The sequence below is a fragment of the Wyeomyia smithii genome, chromosome 3, assembly GCF_029784165.1.
Source record: "Wyeomyia smithii strain HCP4-BCI-WySm-NY-G18 chromosome 3, ASM2978416v1, whole genome shotgun sequence".
Lineage (NCBI taxonomy): Eukaryota > Metazoa > Arthropoda > Insecta > Diptera > Culicidae > Wyeomyia > Wyeomyia smithii.
In genome coordinates, this window is record NC_073696.1 from 231,012,099 (window position 1) to 231,038,695 (window position 26,597).

Here is a 26,597-nt window from a genome sequence, read left to right on the forward strand (position 1 = left end):
CAACATAGAATTCCTTCACGCTGCAATAAACAAATATGTACATTAAACTAAAATAGAACGAAAATAACCAATTTAGTCAAATTTTTTATACAACTCCATGCAACTTGCAAAGCTAACACGTCACAGCCTCTCTACTACTAGTGCACTGGTCAGTCCAGAATACCTTGTCATCAACGTACCCTGGCCAAGAATTCAAAATCTAGTGAATGACAGGGAAAAAGATCTGAAAAGATTATTGTTTACCACTGGGGTTTCCGAAAATTTTGCTCAGGTAATAATTGTTTAATAAAATCAATCTAGCAATAGACTTTTTTTCGGGCAGTCATTGTTTTATTCCGTACGTGCGGGACTCATGTATCACGAGTCTCTGGCAAAGGTATGGAGAATTAACATAGCCTTTGTAATCGGACCCCCGGAAGTCGAATCTCGAAGTCATCAAAATTTCACTTTTTTACCGATGGAAAAACATAAAATCTTTATTACTGATTTTTTTATACCAAATGTTTTAGAAATGCATGAGTCGTCGAGATCTAGTGCTCTCGCTGAAGAAAAAAATTAAAAAATGTCGCATTGCAAATCAAAATTCAATGATGTTTGTAATTGTAGAAAAAAAAAACCAATAAACAGAAACCATTAACGGACGATAATTCATATGGTTTAACGATAACCTAAACAATTTGGATTATACCTCGAATAAGCTGTTACGCATGTTGCTAGGGCATTCTAAACAGTGCGCTTCTAAACCCCGTTTGGTAGCGCTCTATCATCACTGGATACCGTACCGGTCGCTTCTACACGCGCTAGGAAAATAGGAGCCGAGCTTTCGGTGAGTATCGCGCTAACAGCGGTACAAAAGGTTTCCACTCTAGAGAAACGTCTAAGCGCATCGTTAATCGATTATGCGAGAAATCCGACCTGAATCGCATGAAATCAACGAAATTGTTTCTTTTTTAATTCAGTGTACAAGTCCGTTTTAAACAAGTCAGGACACAGCCAGCATAAACTTTTAAACTTCCTGGCATCCCAATAAAAACATATTTGAATTTACCCTCGCAATCGCAATCTCGCAATCAGTTTTTTTAGTTTAAATCGGCCGCTTTTGATTTCGATAAAGCAAACGCGGCGGTAATATTTCATTTGAAATGCTTACAAAACTTATCTTATTCATTGCAAGTGCACATTGTACTGAAAAAAATGTTGAGCTCTTGTTTTTTTCCATCTAAAACGACATTAACTCGAGAATAAATCTACACGGAAAACGAAAAGTACCCATTTTCATATCGATTTCACTCAACGGCGTCGTTCCGTGCAGGAAGCCAATTTTGAGTAGTTGTAGAATAATTCAATAGAAGGTATAAAGCACTAAGAGTAACAATACGTAAAAAATACCCAACGTTTAATTCAATCTTTTAAACTATGCCTTGGGTAGATTGCAGTTAATTTCATTCGATTGAATTAATATTATATATTAATCTATTAAATCTATCTCAAAACCTACTCACGTACCTTCTAATTTGGTGTAACTGGTTTTATTAATTTCCCCTTTAAGTGCCTCCGTTCCTAGCTCCATTCTCACAATGCAATTTTAATCTTCTTCTTGATTGGCGGCTATTATTCAAAAAAAAAAGCACAGAAGCACGTTCTTCACCTAATATCACTAATTTATAACCAAAACTACCAATATCAAAGATATCTCTGCCACTTTCGCGAAATCAATTTCTTCACGCGGGTTATGAATTTTCAACCAGTTTGATTTTTCATCCAATATTGGGCTTAAACTACTCATTAAGGACTTTTTGCCAAAACACCATCATTGAGTAAAAGCATGTTTAAAGTAAATTAGGTTGAAATGACTCAGCAATAGCATTGCAAAACTACCCAACATGTAAGTTGTATAAGGTTTACATCATTTCAGGTAGTTTGTACCCTCCGGTTGGGTAGATTTTGTTTTCCGTGTACCGACAAAATGGGACGTTTACTCTATTACACTTGTTTTAGGGCAAACCAACCAAAAAGTGGGTACCAGAATCAATGAGTGGTAGATGGAAAATGTATGGACGCAGACAGTAATCTGTAACCAGATAGCGCTACCAGTACCGCCAGCCTCGTGTATTGTAGCGATAAGGTCACCAGGCGGCGCTAGTGTACAAGTGATTTATAACGCAATTTACTTTGAAAATTTACACGGAAATTTTGATCAATGTTGTTCTTGCTTGGATGTCTGTCTGCGGTATGGAGTTTGATAGCCACAAGAGGCCCCTGGTTAGCATTGACGAAATTTATTGCTTATTGCTTTGACTAGTGGATTTTCTGCTCACTTCTTCAAGCACATGTTGCATCCGTGCCCTGTTGTTGCCAGAAAAGATTGAGTAACACTAATATACTTCTTTTAGAATCTGATTGAATCAAACTCTTACTATTTTTTTTAAGTGTTCAATCAAGGGTGGAATTTAGTCAATATATTGCGTAACATTTATTAGATGTCCGTACATGAATAAATTATTGCAACCACAAACAAGATCTTTCTGAATTTCCAATATTTTTAAAAAAATTCTTATAATGTATTTTGGCAGCACTGCAGCACACGAATGAAAGCAAACTGTCAAAAAGTATGGTGGGTGATGGTAAATTCGTTTTTGCGGTGAATCTACACTCGTGTTACACTTTTTACCTTGTAACTCCGGGAACGGTGTAGTACCATCGCGAAAACGAATTCATAAGTGTCAATGAGCACTTTGATGCACACTCCTTTGTTGTTGCACTTTCAAACTGTGCAGTCCATTATGGTGGGAAGTGCGCAATACTTAACATTCGTAATTTGCTTCTAAAGTGCATCAACTACACTCAAAACAAAGCACACGTTCGAAATTGTAACCGAATAACATGTTTTTTTCGATACCCGAGTAACGATAATGTAGGGAGTATTACAAGAAAAAATGCTTTTTTTCCCTTGGTTCAGGTTGACAGCTTATTCTGGTTCATTTTGACATTCCCACAGCTTCGTATCCGTTTCCCCTTCCCAGCTACAGATTACAGACGGTGTTATATACAGTTGCGCAAATAGAAAGCATTAAACACAGACTACAGACATAACACTTTGAACAAATTTTCGTTCTAATGATCGTTTGGATCATACCAGTACTTTACGTTTGTAACACTAGCACCATCTGCTGTCGTGTTCACGCTACGTCTTGAATTTCGACATCAGCGCTAGCGTACGTGCATGTGTCAAATTGGGAACCACAAAATATGTATGAGATTGCATGACAGCGCTCCAGACGGCGTTGTCGCACGATGACTGTTATTCGATTGGATTTTTGAAATGGTCGTTTTTTTTGTGGCGATGGAGCTAGGTTCTAGAGTTACGTCTGTTAATTTGTGTTATTATTTTAATCAATTGAATTTTCATGTGATGGTGAATCATTATCAAAATAACTGGCGTTACAACTCCAAAGGCATTACTAAATATATGACAAATACACTAAAGTCGCTTTTTACGCGGGGGGATACGTGCCGCGTAAAAAAACCGCGTAAATTCCGGAGTCCGCGAAAAAAAAACGCGTAAATTCCGGAATCCGCGTAAAAAAACGCGTATATTCCGGAATCCGCGTAAATTGCGGAATCCGCGTCAAAAAAGCCGCGTGAAAAGAAACCCGCGTAAAAAAACCGCGTACATAGCGACCTTAGTGTAATTCAAAACGAAGTGATTTACTATTGTCTTTATTGTAATATTAGTACAGTCATCATTCGATAACTGCAACACTTGACACATGCCAACTTTTAGAGGGGGATCCGTCACTACCATTTTTGGTTTCAATGATGTCGATATGTTTTTTTTTTTCAATGGAATAGTGACAAAAAATAGCAGAAAATTAAAATAGGTAAGCTTTTCGATTATTCAATTTGATATTTATATTTCCGCATCATAATTTATTGAGTTTTAGTAACCACTTTACATAACCAATATGTAGGCGAAAATAAAGCTCATCACTACAATAATCGCGAACACGGACGGAACATGACGAGTGATCATCACTACAATTGACCATTTTACGAGACGTTTCTGAAGCTCAATTCTTGAATGAAATTTGACAGAAAGCTCGGAACCTCTAACATAACGCAAGTAAAAGCAACATCAATGTCAACAGGTCACAAAATATTGTTTGTGATCTACTATGCACTGCCTTGCTGAGAAGTGATAGCTAGCCAAACAATGCACAAGGGATTTCTTTCTCCTATAATAATTACGGAAAGTGAACCATATGAGATGGTGATTTTGCTTCCTTGTTGATGCTTGATTTCGTTTACTTGTTGTCTCTTCATTATAGATGAGAGATTAAAGATCTGCTTTGTGATTAATAGCGGAGATCTTTAATCTCTCATCTATAATGAAGAGACAACAAGTAAACGAAATCGAAAAAAAATCGAGAGAAATCGAAGATTCCTTTTGAATTGTTTCTAAGGATTCAATAATTTTTATTTTCGAATGCATTTAGAATCCCCCCGCGAGATCAATATAATAATACAATGTAAAATATGACTTTGACATCAAATTTGACGGATTGCGGTCCGTTAACTGCAAAGTTGTTGCAGTTATCAGTCTTACAGTTAAAAAGCGTTGCAGTTAAAAGACTTGCAGTTATCGAACGGCGACTGTAGTAGAGAAAATTTAACAGCAAATTACTTGAGGCACTACCAGCAAACTATAATCCAATTAATATTTTACCTAGAATGAATACTAAAGGATATTGGAAAAGTACAGCAAGATATTGTTTTGTTTATCATTGTTAAAAATATTATTGACTTATTTAAAAATGATATTCGCCTTTTACTCAGCATTATGCGGCATCTTCACACAAAGCAACTTTCCACGGACGGTATGTTGTACCTGTGCCTCGCTTCACAAGTCGATTTTCTCAGCGATTTGTATTTTGGGCTGTTATGTTTATTGTAAAAGGCACTAAGCTCCTAAAACTCGTACGCTCAATGAGCTGTAACTTTTTTCTTGCGCGGCAGTCTCTTTTAGATAAATTAGGTGAACAATACGTATAAAATTGGTAAAACAACACAACAGCTATGGTAACGCACCATGTTTCATGGGTTAACTATGTAACGTATGTGTAAGCGAGATAGCATATCACCGGCACTTTTCATATACACCTAGGTACACACCTCATTATCTATCTTTTTATATATTCAATTTTGGGTGAAATTTTGCACGGAGTTTCTGATTTTGATATTGACATTTCAATGCTAATAGTCAGACTGAGTTTTTTTGCTAGTCTTGACTCCAGTACTGCTATCTGCTGTCAAAACCCTTCTTTATTCATTTGATTTTGACTCAGTTTGATATTGTACCTTCGTAAAATTTATCCGGCATCTATTTCTTACTTGCGTTGTAAATTGCAATATCATTTTTTATTCCTGGGTAGATTCGCACCGTGATTTGGTACTGACTCAGTTGAATAAAGAAATTCGCTATAAGTACATTAATAATAAATACTACCACAGACAGACGTCCAAGCAAGAACAACATCGATCAAAATTTCCGTGTAAATTTTCAAAGTAAATTGCGTTATAAATCACTTGTACACTAGCGCCAGGCGGGTGACCTTATCGCTACAATACATTTTTTTCGCTGGTGCACGAGGCTGGCGGTACTGGTAGCGCTATCTGGTTACGGATTGCTACTACAAAAAACTTTACACAAGTTTGGAACTCAGCTTGGACGTCTGTCTGCGATACACGCTCATTATTTGTTACTCTAAAGTGAGTTAGATATGACCCATTTTTGAAAAAAGTGGAGGTACCCTAATTTGAGTACTTTTACAGTTACTCACTTCTGAGTAAGGGCGTCATACGTCAAAAACTGATTAGAATCTACTCTGTTTATGCAAACCAGGAATTAACGAAAATGAGTACAAGTTACCCAGTCTACCTAAATTTGGAAATATGATGATTTCTGGTTTTTGTAAATCTGACTCAATAAATAAAATAAATTCAGAACAATCAAAATCATAGATTTATTTTTCATCGAAACATTATAAAAGTTTTAATTCATTCACGTGTCTTGATATAATGCGGCAACCAACCGGTTCACAGTTGCCCGTGAACTATGGCTCATGTTTTTGTGCAGTACGCACACCAGAAAATCCGTCATCATCCGTCACCAAACACTGCGAAGGATTTAAATTGTATCGATTGCATGTATTGGGCACTGTACATCGATACAAATGTTTCCGTTCATTATCACGAATAAAAGCCCGACTTAAAACGGCATCGCAGGACACACAACATGCGGTTGTTCATTTTGAAGAGATGTTTTTTATGTTTTCAAATCCTCTGCAATAATGTTGTTGTAATGTAATTGATTAGGAAATTAATGATTTGATGGAAGATCAAATACTTACTGCTAGCAAACGAATAAAAAGCGACACCAATTGTTCTTCGGAAACAGATAATATCGCTGTTGAAAACTTTTGACATATACATATACTCAGGGGTGAGTAAACATCATGGATAATAACTCAAAACTGAGTTAACATGGTAATTATGAAAATTTGGGTAAATGTTACTCAATTATCCAGTACCCGATAACTCACTTTTTGACATTTTGCATAAGAATACCAAACTGAGTAGATCCTAATCAAATTAGAGTTAAAATAAAGCAGCGTGTACTACCAAAAAGTTCCTTCCCGCACCGAATGGCGATTTACGTAAAAAATACGCATATTTTGAGGTTTTCATTTTTGTGTGTAGACCTACGAACATCGTTCAAGAGAAAAAGCGGAAGGATTTTCTTTTGGGCATTTTGCCTACCTGTCACTTGTGGGAAAAAGATAACGCGTTCACTGTTTCAGAAAAAGCGTCTTATTTTAGGTTGTTTAGTGCAAATTCGCTTTTTAATGTGAATAGCAAGTGTCCAAATCCAGCAGGATGCCGCCAACAATACAGAACGGATCAAATGGGGCCGATAAACGAGTGGTGGCACGTCCACAAGAAAAAAGGTATTTCGACGCTTCCGAATGTACACAAACTCGCCTATAATATTGCTTCTGTCTCATATTTAGATCGGAACTAATCACCCGTGTTAAATTTTGCAACACCCTGCCGGATATTCCTTTCGATCTTAAGTTTATTACGTATCCATTCGAAAATGATCGCTTCATACAGTATAAACCCACATCGTTGGAGCGTAATTATCGTTACGAAGTGCTTACCGAACACGATCTGGGAGTGACAATCGACCTAATCAATCGAGACCTATACCAGATTGACCACCTAGCTCAGCTGGATCCGGCCGATGAGAAACTGCTTGAAGAAGACATTCACACCCCGCAGGATTCGATGCGCAGCAGTCGACATGCTAAATCCGTTTCCTGGTTGCGGAAGTCCGAGTATATTTCAACTGAACAAACCCGGTTCCAGCCGCAAACGATGGAGAAAGTGGAAGCCAAGGTCGGTTTCAATGTAAAGCAAAGCTTGCGTGAGGAGACACTTTACATGGACCGAGAGGCGCAAATTAAGGCCATCGAGAAAACTTTCGACGATAACAGGAATGAAATTACGATGCATTATAGTAAACCGGGCGTGACAGCAGTCGAGGTGCTTCCGGTGTTTCCAGATTTCGCCAACTGGAAGTACCCCTGCGCTCAGGTCATTTTCGATTTCGATCCTGCTCCAGCCGGGAAGAACGTTCCAGCTCAGCTGGAGGAAATGTCCCAGGCTATGATCCGAGGTGTGATGGACGAAAGTGGTGAGCAGTTTGTTGCCTATTTCCTACCAACGGAAGAAACACTGGAAAAACGACGTCGGGATCTGGTCAATGAAACACTGTACGAAGATGAGGAAGAGTATGAGTATAAAATGGCTCGAGAGTACAATTGGAACGTCAAGAGTAAGGCCTCAAAGGGATACGAAGAAAATTACTTTCTGGTGCTCCGTCAGGATGGAGTTTACTATAATGAGCTTGAAACGCGTGTGCGTCTGAGCAAACGCCGTCAAAAGGCCGGTCAGCAGCCGAACAACACTAAGCTAGTGGTGAAACATCGTCCTTTGAATGCTCCGGAACATCGTATGCAGCGATACCGGGAACGCCAACTCGAGCCACCGGGTGAAGACGACGAAGAGGATGTTGAGGAGGAGGAGGAAGAGGACGAAGAAATGGAAGAGGAGCTGCAAGAGACCCAAGAGGAGGAAGACAAGCAGTTGGAACAGGGAGAAGAAGGTGCAAGAAGCCGTTCCGGAAGTCGCTCCCGTTCACGTTCACGCAGTGGTTCCGAACGATCCCGTTCGAGGTCCGGCTCTCGGTCACGTTCCGGATCAAGATCTCGGTCCGGCTCGCGATCACGTTCGGGAAGCCGTCATAGCCGCAGCCGATCTAAGAGTGGCAGCCGCAGTCGTAGTGCTTCCCGTTCCCGCTCTCGTTCCGGATCAAGATCGCACTCGGGTTCACGGTCTCGTTCAGGCTCACGCAGCCGTTCCGGATCGAGGTCACGGTCTGGGTCGCGATCGGCCGGATCTCGCTCTCGTTCCGGTTCGCGAAGCCGTTCAGGCACTCCAGCATCGGGAAGAGGATCACGCAGCCGTTCGGGCAGTCGCTCCGGAAGCGAGCACAAATCGGGCAGCGAATCGGAGTGAGCGACGTTTCGATGGGACTTTCAATTTATTACATGTACTAAACAAATACTAGAAATAAATATCTTGATTATTTCAAACCCCATTCATTTGTTTATTCTTAAAGAAATATTCCGCGTTAAAATGATCTATTTATGATACGCGAGCAATCTGATCTACTTCTTGGTTTTGCGGATGATAACCATTATTTTTGTTTTCCTGCAAATCTAATTGTTACGAAAGTGTCGAAAGTTAGTATTACTTTTTTGTTCGAATCAATTCAATCGTCTGATTTCTGTTCTTATTTGGCCTATTCGTAAAATAGAAAAGCATTTTTAGAAGCAGCCGTAAAAAAGAATAAATGTTGATATTAACTGCGGAGCAGTAGGAGAGACATTCGTGTCGTACTTTTTAAGAGGGAAGCACCGAAATTGACCGCTGAGGTAAAAAAGAACCTAAGTATTCAAAAGGTGATTTTTTGGAATTGCTAAGGTGTCCACTTTTCGAAAACTGCGTGAGCAAATGTTGCTTTATTGCTAGGTGTTCCCAGTCTGACTATTAGGGAGGATGCTTATTTTTGTGGCCAGTACACCCTGCTCTTAAGAAAATGAAACACCTAGTCACATAGACATATAATGTTTTTTCTAGGCTTAAGTGAAAGGGGTATATAGTTACCATTTCATTTCGCTCGTGCTTTACTAAATTTTAGTTTAAACAATCTGCATGTTGTTAATCTACATGTAACCCGAATAGCCATCCGGTTGGTTTTGTCGAGTATACAATGGTTTCGTTCGATTTCGGCGAGCAGCACGGCGCCTATTACGAAGTTGTCTGTTCGTCAAGCCCTCAGGTATAGGTCCATCGACCATGGAAGGGCGAGTACTTGTAGGTTGTTGATTCATCATTAGTTGATTCATTTGTTGTAATTGCTGCGATAGAATTAACATCAGGTTAACACAGTGCATAGAATTGATTCAGAAACTTCATACGTACGCTCTCAAAATAAAGATCGACAAGCAAACGTTGGCGTTCTAGTGGTACTATTTGTTCAGATACATTTCTACTAGATTGGTTCGTAAATTGAGCTTCATTTTGCCGTCGCTGCTGGTTTGGAAACGGATCCACATGTTGCCGTTGCTGCTGAGTTGGAAATCGATTCACACCTTGTCGTTGCGGCTGAGTTGGGAATTGATCCTGATTTAGCCTTCGCCGCTGCTTTCTGGTGAGATTCCCAGTTTGCTGTTGTTGTTGATTTGTTATTTGACCTCTGTTTCGCTCTTGTTGCTGAACATTTTTCTACAAAGGATAGACTTTAAGTAGCATGAATTAATTCAACATAATCATACGTACATTGCCAGAGCGCGAATTTATTGGTGCATTGTCGCGCATGTCTCGCTGAGGCTTTTTGGTTTGAAACCATTTTTGAGAGTGAGTTATAGCCATTGCCGATCTCTGAAATAATTCAAAACTTTAACTAATCAGCATAATCAAAAAGCTGGCCGAAACCTAATACCTTCAGTTTCTTTGCAGCCTCTAGTCTTTCAAGCCGGTTGAAACGACTACGCAAGCGATCAGCTATATTTTCCAAATTCTTTTGTATTACTGGATCATCAGTCAAATAAATTTCCGCCGTTTGCCATTTTCGGCATACATCCGGAATGGAACCTTCCATCAGTGATAGCAGTACTTGACGCGATGGCCGGCACTTCATAAACCGCCGATCTTTTAACGCCCTCGTTATCTGTTCTCTCACGTCAGGCTCAATAAAACGTTGCTTCATAATTCTGTTTGAAATAAAATTCACCTCGAACCGATCATTTTGCAAGGTTTCACGGGGTAGGTTTGGTGTACGAAATTCAACGTAAACGCCCTGAAAAACATACTTTGATACCGCGGTCACCTCATCGAAGCGGCTACAATATTTCTCCGTTGTATTTTCAGTTGCAAATTTATCTGCATAGGTTTTTCCTTTAAAGAACCAAGTATTATCGACAGAGAAAAAAGTCCGATTGCGACCGCGGTAAACGTTCAACCTGTAGCCGTAGTACAGATCTCTATGACACATCTCAACGGCCTTTCTAGCGTTTTTTTGGCAGCAAAAGTATACCAACATATCAGTAAATCCAACAAATTTTAGATATTTTTTGTAAAATTTGTTTTTCAGGCGAAACACCATAAAGCTGGGAATACCCTTGCATGCGAAATACTCGTGGACCGCTTGTACACAGATTTCTTCGTGTTTTGAAAATACTCGGAAATTACTCACGTAAACAGGCCAATATTTAGCGAGCGGCCAGTCCTCTGCACAACGTGGGTCGCTCTCTTGGCTCTGGTATTCTGTGCTTCCGGGAGGTACAAGCTTATGTGCAGGACAAACCCATACGTCATGATCCGGTTTCTCCGGAGGCATCCAATCAGAATCTTCATCATCGGAATCCTCGTCATCGTCGGTTATTTCTGCCTCGTCGACAACAGCAAAATCATTCATATCGTCCGGCATCATCTCGAAAGGTTCTGCATCTTTGCAGTCAACATAATTTGTTTCGTTAGCGAAGTCTTGTTCGCCATTGCCGGCTGATCCATACGGGTTATAGGTCTCCATTTTGGCTCGTTAGCTATAAGTGAAAATTATGGTTGAGCTTAAGTTCGAAGTGTTCTCAATAAGGGCGGTTAGTATTGAGATTGCAAAACAAGCAAAATCCGCAATTTTTCGTTATGAAAAAACTTACCAGCAGTTTCTAGTAGCGCGTTAGTAAGCTTGAGTGAAATAATAGAAGGAGGAAAAATGTCTGAAATCAGCGATGCCAGATGTTTTTGAGAAATATTTGCAATCGCTTTTTCAAGCAGTGATGCCACATTTTCATCTGTATTTGCAGCTCAAAAAATCCGTAACAAAATCTAAATAAGTGTCCAGCTTTTTACGCACCATAATGGCGGACGTTATAATCAAAGTTCGTAATAAATTACCCACCCTTTTGACAACTCTGCTTACGTCAGTTTGAAGTCTTCATACAATTTATAAAAAAAAATATATCTGGCAACATTTGTGTTGCCAATTTTTCAGAAATCGCAAATCTGACGTAGGTCGGTTTTGTGATTTCTGGAAAATTTGCAACACAAATGTTGCCAGATATATTTTTCTTTTGATTAATATATGATAATATATAAATATTTATATTTTGATTAAATATATGAGGTAAGCAGAGTTGTCAAAAGGGTGGGTAATTTATTACGAACTTTGCATTATAGCGTCTGCCATTATGGTGCGTAAAAAGCTGGATACCCCGTTTGGCAATGCTCTATCATCACTTCATACCGTACCAGTCGCTGCTAAACGCGCTAGAGAAATAGTAGCCGGGCCCCCGGGAAGCATCGCACTCGCTAATTTGGCAGCCCGGTAACAGCGCTGCTAAAGGTTTATACTGGATGAAACGTCAAACAGAGACGATAGCAACAACCGGTGTGAAAGCGGGTGAGTGCGTAAAATAGCCGCGCTGTACTCAGTCGCCATAACAACTTAAATAGTAGCGCACTGTTAAGGATGCCCTCATGGTGCGTAAAAAGCTGGATAGGTAGGTACTGGACATATCATTCTTTCAGTGAAAGCAGTTGTTTGTTTAAAGTATTTTAAAAGCCGCGTTTTCTGAGCAAAACGTGATTTTCAAAAAATATTTATCGTTTTCCTTCGATTTATAAATTAAGAATGAAAAAACTGCTCGACAGGTCTTAGTTGACGTTTCGCTCATAGACCTCTCCAATTATGCATGTATTGGTGCATTTTCATTTTCTTTCACTGACTTGAAACTTTATTTATTCCTACGCGGATTGTATGATTTGTTTACGGATAGTATCCTACAAAATAAGTATTTGATTTCCAGTACCGAGCAACTCAAAAGAGACTATATTTTTCGATTTGCTTAACCCCGGTAGAGTTCAGCAAGAGTCATTTATGAGGCAAACAATCCGAGTTTAGTGTGCGTGACTGAGCTGTCAGAAAGCTCTATGTACGGTATATGAGAGAACTGTCATTTAAGGCATTTCGAGCTGTTTTTTTATTTTTCATTTAAAAATCGAAGGAAAACGATAAACATTTTTCGAAAATCACGTTTCGCTCAGAAAACTGCACTCTTTCAGCTGATATATAAAAATTAGAAAACCGTTCAAAACTTTAGGACCCAATTCAGATTACTCGCTTTGAAAGAGATTTTGAAGGCTGTTCGCACTTACGTGAACACTCATATGTAATTGTCAAAATGTGCGTGATGACAAGAGCAAAAATATTTCCTTCCTTCTTTTTCGCATGCAAAAACCGCAAAAACCAAACAAATATCAGCAACACCGTCAACGCAAATCGTGTACCCTATAACATCAAAAAAACCTTTTACAATTTTACATTAAATATCATTGTCCAGAACAATAAAAAACATTGTTTTTGTCATTTTTACCATGAAAAAGGGGGATTGTTATGTACCTTAGCAGCAATTTTCAGGACTTTTCCCATCCAGCTTTTTACGCGCCATAATGGTGGACACTATAACGAAAAATTCGTAATATGTTACCTACCCTTTGGACAACTCTGCTTACGTCAGTTTGACTCTTCACACGCTGCTTTATTTTAACTCTAATTTGATTAGGATCTACTCAGTTTGGTATTCTTATGCAAAATGTCAAAAAGTGAGTTATCGGGTACTGGATAATTGAGTAACATTTACCCAAATTTTCATAATTACCATGTTTACTCAGTTTTGAGTTATTATCCATGATGTTTACTCACCCCTGAGTGTATGTATATGTCAAAAGTTTTCAACAGCGATATTATCTGTTTCCGAAGAACAATTGGTGTCGCTTTTTATTCGTTTGCTAGCAGTAAGTATTTGATCTTTCATCAAATCAATAATTTCCTAATCAATTACATTACAAACAACATGTAACAATATTCCATAACAATTTCAGCCCAACATCATTATTGCAGAGGATTTGAAAACATAAAAAACATCTCTTCAAAATGAACAACCGCATGTTGTGTGTCCTGCGATGCCGTTTTTGGTCGGGCTTTTATTCGTTATAATGAACGGAAACATTTGTATCGATGTACAGTGCCCAATACATGCAATCGATACAATTTAAATCCTTCTCAGTGTTTGGTGACGGATGATGACGGATTTTCTGGTGTGCGTACTGTACAAAAACATGAGCCACAGTTCACGGGCAACTGTGAACCGGTTGGTTGCCGCATTATATAAAGACACGTGAATGATTTAAAACTTTTATAATGTTTCGATGAAAAATAAATCTATGATTTTGATTGTTCTGAATTTATTTTGTTTATTGAGTCAGATTTACAAAAACCAGAAATCATCAAATTTCCAAATTTAGGCAATCTGGGTAACTTGTACTCATTTTCGTTAATTCCTGGTTTGCATAAACAGAGTAGATTCTAATCAGTTTTTGACGTATGACGCCCTTACTCAGAAGTGAGTATCCGTAAAAATACTCAAATTAGGGTACCTCCACTTTTTTCAAAAATGGGTCATATCTAACTCACTTTAGAGTAACAAATAATGAGCGTGCATGTATTTTGCAAGGAAAACAATTAATCTGGCAACAATATTGTTGCCAAAACAGAAGAAATCACGAATTTGACATAAGCAGAGAGGTTCACAAACTACGACAGACATTATAGCACCCGCCATTAGGGTGCGTAAAAAGCTGGATACATTTAGAAGTCACTGACAATGTTTTTCGTAGTAAAAATATTGTCGGTGGTAGATGCAACAACGAAAAACGTTGTTAAACATGGTAATGACAAAAATTGATTGCAAGCCTACAGTAAAACTACCATGTTTTTTATGGTTACTGTAGGCTGTATTTAATTGAATCAATTGACTTAGTAATTAATAAATTAATTTGTATATTTAATCGTTTTGATCATAAAATTATTTAGTCCCTAGATGAGTAATGTCACTAGTGTGCCCATGGTGTTCGAGGTAAATAATGTTGCGCAAAAGATCCCAAGCACTAGAGTCGATTTGCGCGATTCGACTTGAAATTTGCTTTGAGAGTCTATGTTTATAATATAGAACTGCGCAAAGATAAAACCAAAGGAACCAAATCAGTGTCAAACGAGGGTATCAATCGAGCAATGTAAATAAACAAGGTGATAATGTTAGGGGTGGGTGAAAAGTGTTGTAAATAAGCGTGATAAGAATATGTGTTTTTCCGACGTTTCAACTACACATTTTAAATCCAACATTGAACCTGTACACTGGTTCAGTTAAATTTTACAAGCATCACCGGTGTAACCTTTGAAACTTTGTACCTTGTGAAGAATTTTCAAAAAATGATATTCGCTTATGCATGGTGAAAAACAGAACTGTATCCAGCTTTTTACGCACCATAATGGCGGACGCTCTAAGGAAAAATTCGTAATATGTTACCTACCCTTTCGACAACTCTGATTACGTCAGTTTGACTCTTCATGTATTTCGCACGAAAAACGATAAATCTGACAACATTGATGTTGCCAAAACTGCAGAAATCACAAATCTGACGTAAGCAGAGAGGTTCAATTACGAACGCGCATTATGGTGCGTAAAAAGCTGGATAGTTCTTGGCAACAAACGGCACAAAAATCGTGTTGCCGAAACGATAAATTTTCTCTTTGTGCGACCCATAGAATCTGGTATGGATCATGATGTAACGATATGTAAAAAGTAGAATCGGCCATTTTGGAAAAAAAATCGCCAGCGAGTAGGTTTGTTTATAAACAACTAGAGCATAAAAATTATCGCATCTCATAATATATCATTTGGATGCATTTAAATTATATACATATATATATATATATATATATATATATATATATATATATATATATATATATATATATATATATATATATATATATATATATATATATATATATATATATATATATATATATATATATATATATATATATATATATATATATATATATATATATATATATATATATATATATATATATATATATATATATATATATATATATATATATATAGCAATGCTACATACCTTGCTACCAATATTTATTAATTTAAGAAACAATTCCCACTTGAAACACCTGAATTTTCGGTATTCAATTGCCTAGTTAGTCGGGATATATCAACAAACACGAAAAAGTTATTCGCTGTTGCATAGTGATGCTTCGTCTCCAACCCTCAAAAGTGAAAAAAAACCAGGGGACTATAAACGTCAACATTTTGCCAACCAATCATCAATTCATCACGACGTCAATATTTCATTTCAAATGCTTGCAAAACCTTTCTTATTCATTGAAAGTGCACATTGTACCGAAAACAAATGTTGAGTTCTTGTTTTTGCCATCTAAAACGATATTTATTCGACAATAAGTTTACCGACAATTTGAGACGTTTACTCTATTTCACTATAGTTTTAGGGCAAACCAACCAAATAGTGGGTACTAGAAACGCTGGTACCAGAATCAATGAGTGGTAGATGGAAAATGTATGGAATTCGACAGCCACACGAGCCCCTTGGAAAAAAACGCTTCATCACCCCGCGCCTACTTTTTGATCAAACCGTTGCACCATGTTCTACTCATCACGGTTTGGGTTAGAGATACTCAGAGAGAGAGAGAGAGAGAGAGAGAGAGAGAGAGATAAGCGATGAAAAGAACCGCCAATTTGGCAACCAGGGGTGACATTGCGCATTTCGTTTCGAGTAACTTGAAAGAAACTAAATGATCGCTGGTGGGCGTTATGTTTTGTTTTTCGTATTTTTTTCGACTTTGCGGGTTAGATGAGCCGAAAGACAAATGACAATGACAGCTCCTTTCGAGCTTAAAGCGAAAATGGCAGTATGTGACGTACTCGAAAATAGCGAAAATCGTTCGAATCGAGCTGCACAATGCAACCCTACGTTTCACATTTCAGAGCTGCCAGATCTCTTCTCAAAACGCTATGTTGACTAACTTTTTCATTCGATTCGCATGTAACTTATGATACGGCGGAAGCCCTGGGAAACAATACATCGCATCACAAAAACAGCGAAGGTGTTATATTTTATATTTGGTTAATTTCGTATACTTTTACCATAATTGATCATTGTTTTGTTGATCATACAAAAGGTTTGTAAACCATCAGTTAAAAATCAGTGTGATGAAGCAATTTTGGAGCATTCTCAAGTCATCGTTTGACAAAAGAACATGAAAAACGTATGAAAATAAATATATCCTTTCTTGTACTGTGTATACAATACCTCTCAATGTGTAACCTTTCTTGTTCGTTTGGCTACACGGAAAACAAAATCTACCCAACCGGAGGGTACAAACTACCTGAAATGATGTAAACCTTATACAACTTACGTGTTGGGTAGTTTTGCAATGCTATTGCTGAGTCATTTCAACTTAATTTACTTTAAACACGCTTTTACTCAATGATGGTGTTTTGACAAAAAGTCAATAATGAGTAGTTTAAACCCAATATTGGATGAAAAATCAAACTGGTTGAAAATTTATAACCCGCGCGAAGAAATTGATTTCGCGAAAGTGGCAGAGATATCTTTGATATTGGTAGTTTTGGTCATAAATTAATGATATTAGGTGAAGAGCGTGCTTTTGTGCTTCTGTTTTTGAATAATAGCCGCCAATCAAGAAGAAGATTAAAATTGCATTGTGAGAATGGAGCTAGGAACGGAGGCACTTAAAGGGGAAATTAATAAAGCCAGTTACACAAAATTAGAAGGTACGTGAGTAGGTTTTGAGATAGATTCAATAGATTAATATATAATATTAATTCAATCGAATGAAATTAACTGAAATCTACCCAAGGCATAGTTTGAAAAATTGAACTAAACGTTGGGTATTTTTTACGTATTTTTATTATTATTATTATTATTAATATTATTATTATTATCATTATTATTTATTTACATTCATCGGACATATTTGTCTACATGAACACTTACGTACTAAAAATGGTTAGAAGGTAAAATTTGTTACACGATCATGAAACACTCTAACACTAACATTGAAGTCAAACAAATGATAACATAAATTAAACAGAAAACACATATGTCTTATTGGTTCGTGCTGTGCATAGTCAGTCCGATGTTGTTGGAGTCGCAGGAAGCTTCGCTGTCTCAGTGGTCGAGGAATAATGTTCAAATTAATCTGAGCAAGAATCCATGGTGCACTTACGTCTCCTGAGAGGACCTTGGCCAAAAAGTTGGTCCCCTGGATTTTTCGCCTCTTTTGCAGCGTATCCATACCCAGCAAGCGGCAACGACTTTCGTAAGATGGAAGATCGCTAGTGTTTTGTCAGGGTAAAAATCGCAGGGCGTACCTTACGAACTTCGCTTGAAAATTTACTGAAAACCAGTAATCGATTCAGTGATTCGCGAAAATACAGCAAAACTATTTGCTGAACAGAAAACAGTAAATGAATGTTTGCTGGAATCCAGCAAAAGAATTGATATGGCAAAAAATTTACGTCAAGCTGTCATTAGTAAAACGCGCCAAATCGCTGTGCAGCTGGTACGGGATCATCGCTAAGCCCCTGATAGCGAATATGGGACCATAGCTAAGTCCTTGTTGGGCTAGATGAACTTAAAAGTTGAAATGATAATCATACAACTCTAGTTCAACAGTAATTTGCCTATGGTCCGATGGGCGGATGGAATCTGGTGCCTGACGGAAACATGGTTCCCTTGAACTATCTGGTTAACCAGCAAATTGATTTATGCTTTGCTGAATGAACAGCAAATTGTCATAGCTGACAACCAGCAAGTTGTATTTTGTTTTACTGAACATGCAGCAAACGACCTGTCACTTTAATGCAATTGAGCATTACTGAATAATTAGCAAATTTCATTTTGCTGAACAGATAGCTGAAAGCACAGCACACCAAAAATCAGCAAAATTTTGGTGGTTTCCAGCAATAAAAATTTGATGTGCCGACTTTTTGTTGTTTTTCTGGTATCTATCCGCATTCTCTAGAGCAGCGTGAATCGAATGACTTCACAAACAAATACATACAGGTAATGCAGAAATTCTGAGCTTTGGCAAACAAATGAACAACTAATATCTTCAAGATTTGTATTCACTGGCCCAATGGGCTGTGAAGCTTCCGTCTTACTTGTATAAATTATTGACACACTTCTATATTAATTGATGAGGAAGTTGATGGCATAACAAGATAGATATGTCAGCGAAAATAAGATAGTGAAGTCTACCGCTGAATTTTTCTAACTAATTAATTTTATTTTTCACTTGTACTCTAACTTGTGTCGACGGAAAGCATGAGTTAGTTTCCGCTTGCCAATATTCGATCTGAACTAAACTAAATCGAAGCCAAACATCATTTCTGATAACGTTGAATTTCGTTCGAGGGGTTTGTGGATGCATTTTAACGCAGAAAGTAGAATTAATTCAAACAAAAACTAATGAAGCTGAGTATAAATGTAAACAAACAATATTTTAATCAATTGTCAGAGAAACAATATAAGTTTTGTGGCTTAATAATGCAACGTAGAGCTATGCCTATTTTTGAAAGTATTTGAGAACACGTTATTATTGAGCACTCCTTTTTGGCTTTAAATGTGTGGCTTAAGTAAAACAAATTTCGAATTTGGCCCTATGCTGCGCTTGGCTCAGATTTTGACAGTTCGTTTGGCTCACAACATTCTCTCTATCTATTTCTCCATCTAAGTTTTGCTAGTGCAAATAGACTTGTGCGATATTTATACTGACAGTGGCAGCTTTTCAGTGGTTCCGACTCGTATCAACTAGCTGGCATCTCTATCCGATTTGCTTTGCTTTATCGCAGCAAACATCGCAGCGGTTCTACGATGTGTGGGCTCCACTGACACTGACAGACAGCATAACATAGCGTATGAAAAGTGGAGATGTTAGCCCTTGTAACATGGCGCGATGTCAGCTAGCTGGTCCGTGTGCATAAAAGAATATCGATACAAATATCGCGGTTTTCAGTATCGATACGGTCTGGTATCGGACGCTTGTGTATCGATTCAAAAAATCGAAATATCGCCTCGAAAGTATCGATATTTCCGATACCGATACAATATCGCCCATTGCTACCCAACGTTTAGTTCAATCTTTTGAACTATGCCTTGGGTAGATTTCAGTTAATTTCATTCGATTGAATTAATATTATATATTAATCTATTGAATCTATCTCAAAACCTACTCACGTACCTTCTAATTTTGTGTAACTGGCTTTATTAATTTCCCCTTTAAGTGCCTCCGTTCCTAGCTCCATTCTCACAATGCAATTTTAATCTTCTTCTTGATTGGCGGCTATTATTCAAAAACAGAAGCACAAAAGCACGTTCTTCACCTAATATCATTAATTTATAACTAAAACTACCAATATCAAAGATATCTCTGCCACTTTCGCGAAATCAATTTCTTCACGCGGGTTATGAATTTTCAACCAGTTTGATTTTTCATCCAATATTGGGTTTAAACTACTCATTATTGACTTTTTGTCAAAACACCATCATTGAGTAAAAGCGTGTTTAAAGTAAATTAAGTTGAAATGACTCAGCAATAGCATTGCAAAACTACCTAACACGTCAGTTGTATAAGGTTTACATCATTTCAGGTAGTTTGTACCCTCCGGTTGGGTAGATTTTGTTTTCCGTGTAGGATTTTAACATGTTCGTTTGGCTCACAACATTCTCTTCGCATATCTCTCCCTCTGAGTATTGGGTTGTTTAGCTATTCACAGATTTTTCATTTTTATATATCAATTTGAAGAGTGTAATTTTCTAAGCAAAATCACTTTTTTTTAAATTTAACATCTTTGCCCTTCGATTTTTAAATGAAGAATTCGCGTTGACGGTGTTGCTGATATTTGTTTGGTTTTTGCATGCGAAAAAGAAGGAAGGAAATATTTTTGCTTTTGTCATCACGCACATTTTGACAATTGCTTATGAGAGTTCACGTAGGTGCGAACAGCCTTAAAAATCTTTTTCAACGCGAATAACCCGAATTAAAAATCGCTTTAAATCGCTACAATGACAGTTGGTATCAGAGATGCCAGATGTTTTTGAAAAATGTCTGCAGCTGCTCGAAAATCCGGAAAAATGTGCTCGAAATCTGAAAAAAATCTATCCGTGATCCGAAAAAAAATCGCTCGCACAAGCAAAAGTCTGTAAAAATCTGCACACATTTTAAAAATATCTGCGCAAATATAAGGAGACTCTGACAAAAATCTGCAGAAACCGTGGAAAACTGCAAATATCTGCAAATCAATAAAAATCTGCACACGGACTCCAAAAATCTGCGTTTTGCAGACAAATCTGCACGTTTGGTATCCCTGGTTGGTATATAGACCTTCCTATCTGCGCTAGTATTAGTGGTCGATTTCACTAATACAAGTTTAATTTTGGTTGCAAATAATCAACACGCTGGTAGTAACAAAAAATTTCCTCCTGACCCGAGCTTTCATTCAAGTTGTAAGCCGATTTTTAGTTTTATTTCATCTGGTTTTCCACTAAAACAAAGTTTGTTAAAACAGGTAACACTAATGAACTAGGATCCATAAGTGCAATATTTTTCGAAATTGAATATCAGCTGATTTTTTGGTTGAAAACAAATCGATTTTATTAGGATACAGACTAAGCCTGTATTGGTGAGATCTGGCGTAGAAAGATCTATGGACGAACTGTCATTGTAGCGATTTCGAGCAGTTTCAATTCGTGATTTAAAAATTGAAAAACAACGATAGAAAATTTTGGAAAATCACGTTTTGCTAGAAAATGCAGTTTTTTTCAGATGATATAAAAAACCGATATAGCTAAACAACCCAATTGCTAGTTTTGATCATGGGGTTTTGATTATTTCAGATTTCAAGCAGATCTTTCTGGTTTTTCGAGCAGTTGGAGACATTTTCCAAAAACATCTAGCATCTCTGTGCGTCAGTGACATTACGATAAATTTTGTTTTGAGTTGAGTTCGCCAACCAGTGCTTGTGTACGTTGTGCATTTATTGTTGGATGATGTGTACTTGCTGTAAACAGAGTTCGAAAAACAATATACGTAATACTACAACGAAGCGCTTTCAGCAAAACTGATAAGTGATAAGCTAGATACGGAAAGATTAAATCTAGATTCAGCCTAACTTCATCGAAAAGGGCTATTAAATTTTTTAACCAGCCATTCAGAACCGGTATTGTACATTCGTATTTTTAACTCCGAAGGCGGCTAAATTCAAAGCAACTTAATAATTGCTAGAACCTGTTTACTCGTGAGCATCTTTAGCTGCCAAGTTGGAACTTTTACATCCTCTGCTATTTGCTAAGTAAGTAAACAAAAGCAGATCAACCGGTCGTAGTAGAAACGCAGCTAAGCAACAGAACCATTACGTGTTCAATCGGTGAATCAGATAGTCATAATGGGAACGGCTGGCAAAATGCGGGCATTGATACTGGTTGGCGGATACGGTACACGGCTGCGGCCGCTTACTTTGAGTACACCCAAACCGTTAGTGGAATTCGCTAATAAACCGATTTTGCTGCATCAGATCGAAGCACTTGTCGAAGCCGATGTCAATCAGGTTGGTGTGAAAAATTGTAAATTTGTGGAAACATTAATTTTAATTTTGAAATATGATTTTTAGGTCATCCTTGCTGTTTCCTACCGCGCAGAACAGATGGAAGTTGAGTTGAAACAGAAAGTGGAACGATTAGGCGTGAAGTTGATATTTTCTCACGAAACTGAGCCTCTGGGGACGGCCGGTCCTTTGGCACTAGCAAAAGACATTCTCGCGGAAAGCTCGGAACCATTCTTTGTGCTTAATTCGGACGTAATTTGTGACTTCCCGTTTAAAGAACTGGAACAATTCCACCGAAGACATGGCAAGGAAGGTACCATTGTCGTAACCAAAGTTGAAGAACCGTCCAAGTATGGCGTTGTGCTGTACTCGGAGAATGGGTGCATTCAGAATTTTATCGAGAAACCTCAGGAATTTGTCAGCAATAAGATTAATGCTGGAATGTATATTTTGAACCCTTCGGTGTTGAAGCGAATACAACTGAAACCGACATCAATTGAAAAGGAAGTGTTCCCGGTTATGTGCCGTGAGCAGCAGTTATACGCCTTTGAGCTGAACGGATTTTGGATGGACATTGGCCAGCCGCGCGATTTCCTCACCGGAATGTGCTTGTACCTGAATTCGGTTCGTCAGCGACAACCAGAGCTGCTGTACGATGGTCCCGCGAAGTTTGTAGGTAATGTTTTAGTGGATCCTAGCGCTAAAATTGGAGCAGGCTGCAGGATAGGACCAAACGTTACCATTGGCCCGGATGTGATTATCGAAGATGGAGTTTGCATTAAGCGGTGCACAGTACTGAAAGGCGCCGTCATCAAGTCTCATTCGTGGCTAGAGAGCTGCATCATAGGCTGGCGGTGCATGGTGGGTCGATGGGTTCGCCTCGAGGGTACTACCGTCCTCGGAGAGGACGTAATTGTGCAAGATGAAATCTACATCAACGGTGGTCAGGTGTTACCCCACAAAAGCATAGCGCTAAGTGTTCCCGAGCCACAGATAATCATGTAGAAAGTACGTGTCCATGTGGGTAAACTACACAAGCAATTAACTGGTGTGTCCTTGTTCGCAGTCACGCGTGCCAATGTCCTGTGCTTTTTAGCAGTAAGCAAATTATTCCAAAAGTGTTTTTCATTTATTTTCTCAAGCAGATATGGTTGCATTTATTTCGAATTATTTACAATGTTAAACATTGCTTCACTTGGGAATATGTGAAATTGGTTACTTTATTTACCCCGAGCTAAAATTGTTTGCATTCCAGTCCGATTCAACAATTAAGCATCTTTTTTGACCAAAGATCTGTTCTAGCAATTTTTCCGGTGATAAATCACTACCCTACCGTGGTTGACGATGACGCACTCGGGATCACTTCCCACAAATCCTTTAATGTATACCCGTCTTTGATCCCTTCCATGGCAAATCCTAGCTCTTTGCAGTAGAATGGTTTACGCCGCTTACCGCCGGTATCGGAATCCGCCAGATAGGCCGTAAACTTGCTGTTGATCTCTCCAGATGCCGACTGATCAAGTTCTTCTATATCGTCAATCGATTCGGTAGGAGGACGAACAACATCTGGTCTCTGCTCGTAAAACACACCGAACAAAGGCGTTTCCGTGTAGACACTATGTAACGACTGTATCTCCTTATAAACATCGGAGAGTTTATCCTGGGGATCTACTCTAAAACCCAACACATACGATCCGGCTGTATCCAGAGTTTGTATGACCAATGCCGGTCCGTACTTGGATTCTCGTATGCGTACGCTGGCTATCTGCATATACGGTAACGATATGTTGAAGCTGTTATTCATTTCGGCGAACCAAACTAATCGCACGTTGGTAAAGATAAAGATACCCAAGTTTCCCTGATCACTGGAAAGATTCCATACCCCATTGATCGTGTTGAACACCTGCTCCTGTGCAAGCACATTCAACTGCCCAGCGCTGACAATCGACGATCGCAGTTTTAGCTCCCGATATAGGAACGATGCCTGATACAGTCGGTAGATATCGAATATGACCGAGAAATGGCGTGTATTGTTTACGGTCAGATTAGTGAAGACGAACTCGAACCGGGAATTATTCCCAACACTCAGGATGTGCAGTGCCTGGGTGGTACCCCGTACCCTGGACACCACGGTTTTGGTGTTCATCGTGAGAACACAGGTGAAACCAATCGATAAACTGAACCGATTTGTGGTAACGGAGTACCAGATGATACGCAAATTGGTCACCAGCAGGCGCCCTCGATCGCCCAGGTTTCCTTTGGTGTCTTCGATGGAGTCAAGAATTTCCAGCACCTTCTCACCGGTACGAATCGTGTTGTAGCTGGCAATAATTACACATGAAGAAAAAAGATTTCACACAAGTGGGAAACAAATCTCTTACATATTCATGATATCAAACTTGATCTCTCGATCTTTCCATACTGGTTTTTGATTCATTGTTATCTGTTTCCTGAAAAATCCGAAAGTTCTGTTATTGTTGTTTTGAAACGGGAGTGTTTTTGTTTGTCACAAACCGTTGCCATAGAAATCTTAGGTTGCAGAACTTTACTGTGGCGCGCATGTTCATGTTTTCTTCTGAATGAAGGTACCTACTTCCCTCCTTTTACCAACAAATACATAAATCTTGAAGGTTTGAGACACGATTGGTTTCCGAGCAATTTAAAATAAATTTGATGCATAACCAAAATTTTGCCTTAAATTTCAACATTTCACCAAGTTTTATAACTTCAAGTTCTCTAAAAAAAAACAAGAGTTAAGTCATGTCATGTGAGTGTCCCATGAGAGACGATTTTCACGACTTGGGCGTTTTTCCGGATCAAGCTAATGCAGAACTGATTCAAGACCAGTGGAACGAATCGACTCAGACTTGTGTGGACCTATTATGCCATGAGCCTAAGTGGCTCTCGGTAATTTATCTCTTTTATTGCCGATGTTCAAACCGCAGTGAAGATGTCTATATGGCAGTACTATTCCCTTTGTAGAAGGCAATATTAGCATAACAGAGCAGCTAAAGAAGCTGTCGCTGTCGCTGTCGAATTAGCTTCTGGCAAAATTGAGCATAAAGCAGTGCCACCCTGTAAAGATTCCGATAGACAATGACAATGACGACTTCCGCAAGGCCGATCACCAGAAAATCGTTGAGTTTTTTTCCGAGCTCGACTGGAACTCTATTTTTGACTCCGTCGATGCCGATGTCGCCGCTCAAACTTTCTCCAACGTATTGGCCTACGCCATCGACCGATACGTCCCAAAGAAGTGCCAGCATCATGCGCCCCCACAGCCGCGGTAAACGAGAGAACTTCGGCAGTTGAAATCCCAGAAGAGAGCTGCCTTGAAAAAATTTACTAAGCACCGTACACTGTCCCTGAAACGTCATTACGTGAGAATCAACCACACCTACAAAAGTGTTGCGAAACGATGCTTTCTCCGATATCATCAAGATTTACAAAGAAAGCTCAAGTCTCGTTCCAAGCAGTTTTGGTGGTTCGTCAATCAACAACGACATGAAGGTGGTATACACTCTTCTATGACATTCAACGGTAAGGAGGCAACCACCCCGCAGGACATCTGTCAGCTTTTCTCTGAGAAATTTGCCAGCGTGTTCACTGACGAGACACTGAGCGATCATCACGTCGAACGTGCCGCCAGTAATACCCCACGGTCCGGTCAAATTTTGAACACTCTTCATTTAGACGCGACGATGATTTCTAGAGCCTGCTGCAAACTCAAAGCATCATTAAACCTAGGTCCTGATGGGATTCCGTCGACGTTTCTTAAAACGCAGATTGATAATCTAATATCGCCGCTTCTGCATGTTTTCCAGCTATCTGTCGCTTTCGGTGTCTTCCCGTCCTGCTGGAAATCGGCGTACATGTTTCCAGTACACAAGAAAGGAAACGAAAACGATGTGAGCAATTATCGTGGCATCACCTCGCTCTGTGCTGTTGCCAAACTGTTCGAGCTTGTCATCATGGAGCCTTTGCTCGCTCACTGCAAAGCTTTCATAAGCACCGACCAACATGGATTCTCAGACTGATGTCATTTACACTGACTTGACAGCTGCCTTCGATAAACTGAACCATCGCATAGCCGTTGCGAACCTGTACAATCTTGGAATCAACGGGAATCTTTTACTATGTTTTCAATCGTACCTTACCGGTCGCCGTCTAACCGTTGCTATTAGGGATTGCCAATCCTCTTATTTTGACGCTACGTCTGGAATACCTCAGAGAAGTCACTTAGAACCGCTAATTTTCCTGCTCTTTTAATGACGCAAACCTAGTTATTGAAGGACCACGGTTGTCTTACGCGGATGACCTCAAACTCTATCTTCAAGTTCACACAATTGAAGACTGTCACTTTCTTCAACGTCAGCTAGATGTTTTTGCCGATTGGTGCCA

The 26,597-nt window shown here is 38.8% G+C and overlaps 4 protein-coding genes across 5 annotated transcripts; 2 read left to right on the plus strand and 2 right to left on the minus strand.

The window, feature by feature from the left end:
* The first annotated feature begins 6,792 nt into the window (after positions 1-6,792).
* Positions 6,793-8,717, plus strand: LOC129729884 (RNA polymerase II-associated factor 1 homolog). The gene is made up of 2 exons (XM_055688758.1): positions 6,793-7,007; positions 7,071-8,717. Exons 1-2 carry the CDS (start codon positions 6,937-6,939, stop codon positions 8,638-8,640), a joined length of 1,641 nt encoding a protein of 546 aa, XP_055544733.1. The 5' UTR covers positions 6,793-6,936; the 3' UTR covers positions 8,641-8,717.
* On the minus strand, positions 8,687-11,505 carry LOC129729883 (uncharacterized). Its single transcript, XM_055688757.1, has 5 exons — positions 11,346-11,505; positions 10,130-11,231; positions 9,967-10,068; positions 9,610-9,912; positions 8,687-9,545 (listed from the first exon to the last, which is right to left on the minus strand). The coding sequence occupies exons 2-5, from the start codon at positions 11,216-11,218 to the stop codon at positions 9,351-9,353; spliced, it is 1,689 nt and encodes a 562-aa protein (XP_055544732.1). The 5' UTR covers positions 11,219-11,231; positions 11,346-11,505; the 3' UTR covers positions 8,687-9,350.
* A 10,072-nt stretch (positions 11,506-21,577) lies between these two features.
* Positions 21,578-23,486, plus strand: LOC129729888 (mannose-1-phosphate guanyltransferase beta). 2 transcript variants are annotated; one of them, XM_055688763.1, is made up of 3 exons: positions 21,578-21,812; positions 21,878-22,199; positions 22,263-23,486. In XM_055688763.1, the coding sequence occupies exons 2-3, from the start codon at positions 22,038-22,040 to the stop codon at positions 23,199-23,201; spliced, it is 1,101 nt and encodes a 366-aa protein (XP_055544738.1). In that variant the 5' UTR covers positions 21,578-21,812; positions 21,878-22,037; the 3' UTR covers positions 23,202-23,486. The 2 variants fall into 2 exon arrangements, with proteins under 2 accessions (XP_055544738.1, XP_055544737.1); XM_055688762.1 differs by having other exon boundaries at positions 21,578-22,199.
* LOC129729889 (Bardet-Biedl syndrome 5 protein homolog) lies at positions 23,341-24,724 on the minus strand. Its single transcript, XM_055688764.1, has 3 exons — positions 24,711-24,724; positions 24,578-24,646; positions 23,341-24,517 (listed from the first exon to the last, which is right to left on the minus strand). The coding sequence occupies exons 2-3, from the start codon at positions 24,631-24,633 to the stop codon at positions 23,521-23,523; spliced, it is 1,053 nt and encodes a 350-aa protein (XP_055544739.1). The 5' UTR covers positions 24,634-24,646; positions 24,711-24,724; the 3' UTR covers positions 23,341-23,520.
* Between the last annotated feature and the right edge of the window lie 1,873 nt (positions 24,725-26,597).

Excerpts from the sequence above, each read along its gene's own strand:
- LOC129729884 (XM_055688758.1), top strand. The coding sequence starts at position 6,937 with ATGCCGCCAACAATACAGAACGGATCAAATGGGGCCGATAAACGAGTG. Across the intron at positions 7,008-7,070 it reads GCACGTCCACAAGAAAAAAG|ATCGGAACTAATCACCCGTG; the intron begins GTATTTCGACGC and ends TCTCATATTTAG.
- LOC129729888 (XM_055688762.1), top strand. The coding sequence starts at position 22,038 with ATGGGAACGGCTGGCAAAATGCGGGCATTGATACTGGTTGGCGGATAC. Across the intron at positions 22,200-22,262 it reads TCGAAGCCGATGTCAATCAG|GTCATCCTTGCTGTTTCCTA; the intron begins GTTGGTGTGAAA and ends TATGATTTTTAG.
- LOC129729889 (XM_055688764.1), bottom strand. The coding sequence starts at position 24,633 with ATGAATCAAAAACCAGTATGGAAAGATCGAGAGATCAAGTTTGATATC. Across the intron at positions 24,518-24,577 it reads AAGTTTGATATCATGAATAT|CTACAACACGATTCGTACCG; the intron begins GTAAGAGATTTG and ends AATTATTGCCAG.
- LOC129729883 (XM_055688757.1), bottom strand. The coding sequence starts at position 11,218 with ATGGAGACCTATAACCCGTATGGATCAGCCGGCAATGGCGAACAAGAC. Across the intron at positions 9,913-9,966 it reads TAAATTCGCGCTCTGGCAAT|AAAAATGTTCAGCAACAAGA; the intron begins GTACGTATGATT and ends TATCCTTTGTAG. Across the intron at positions 9,546-9,609 it reads TCGATCTTTATTTTGAGAGC|CAATTACAACAAATGAATCA; the intron begins GTACGTATGAAG and ends ATTCTATCGCAG.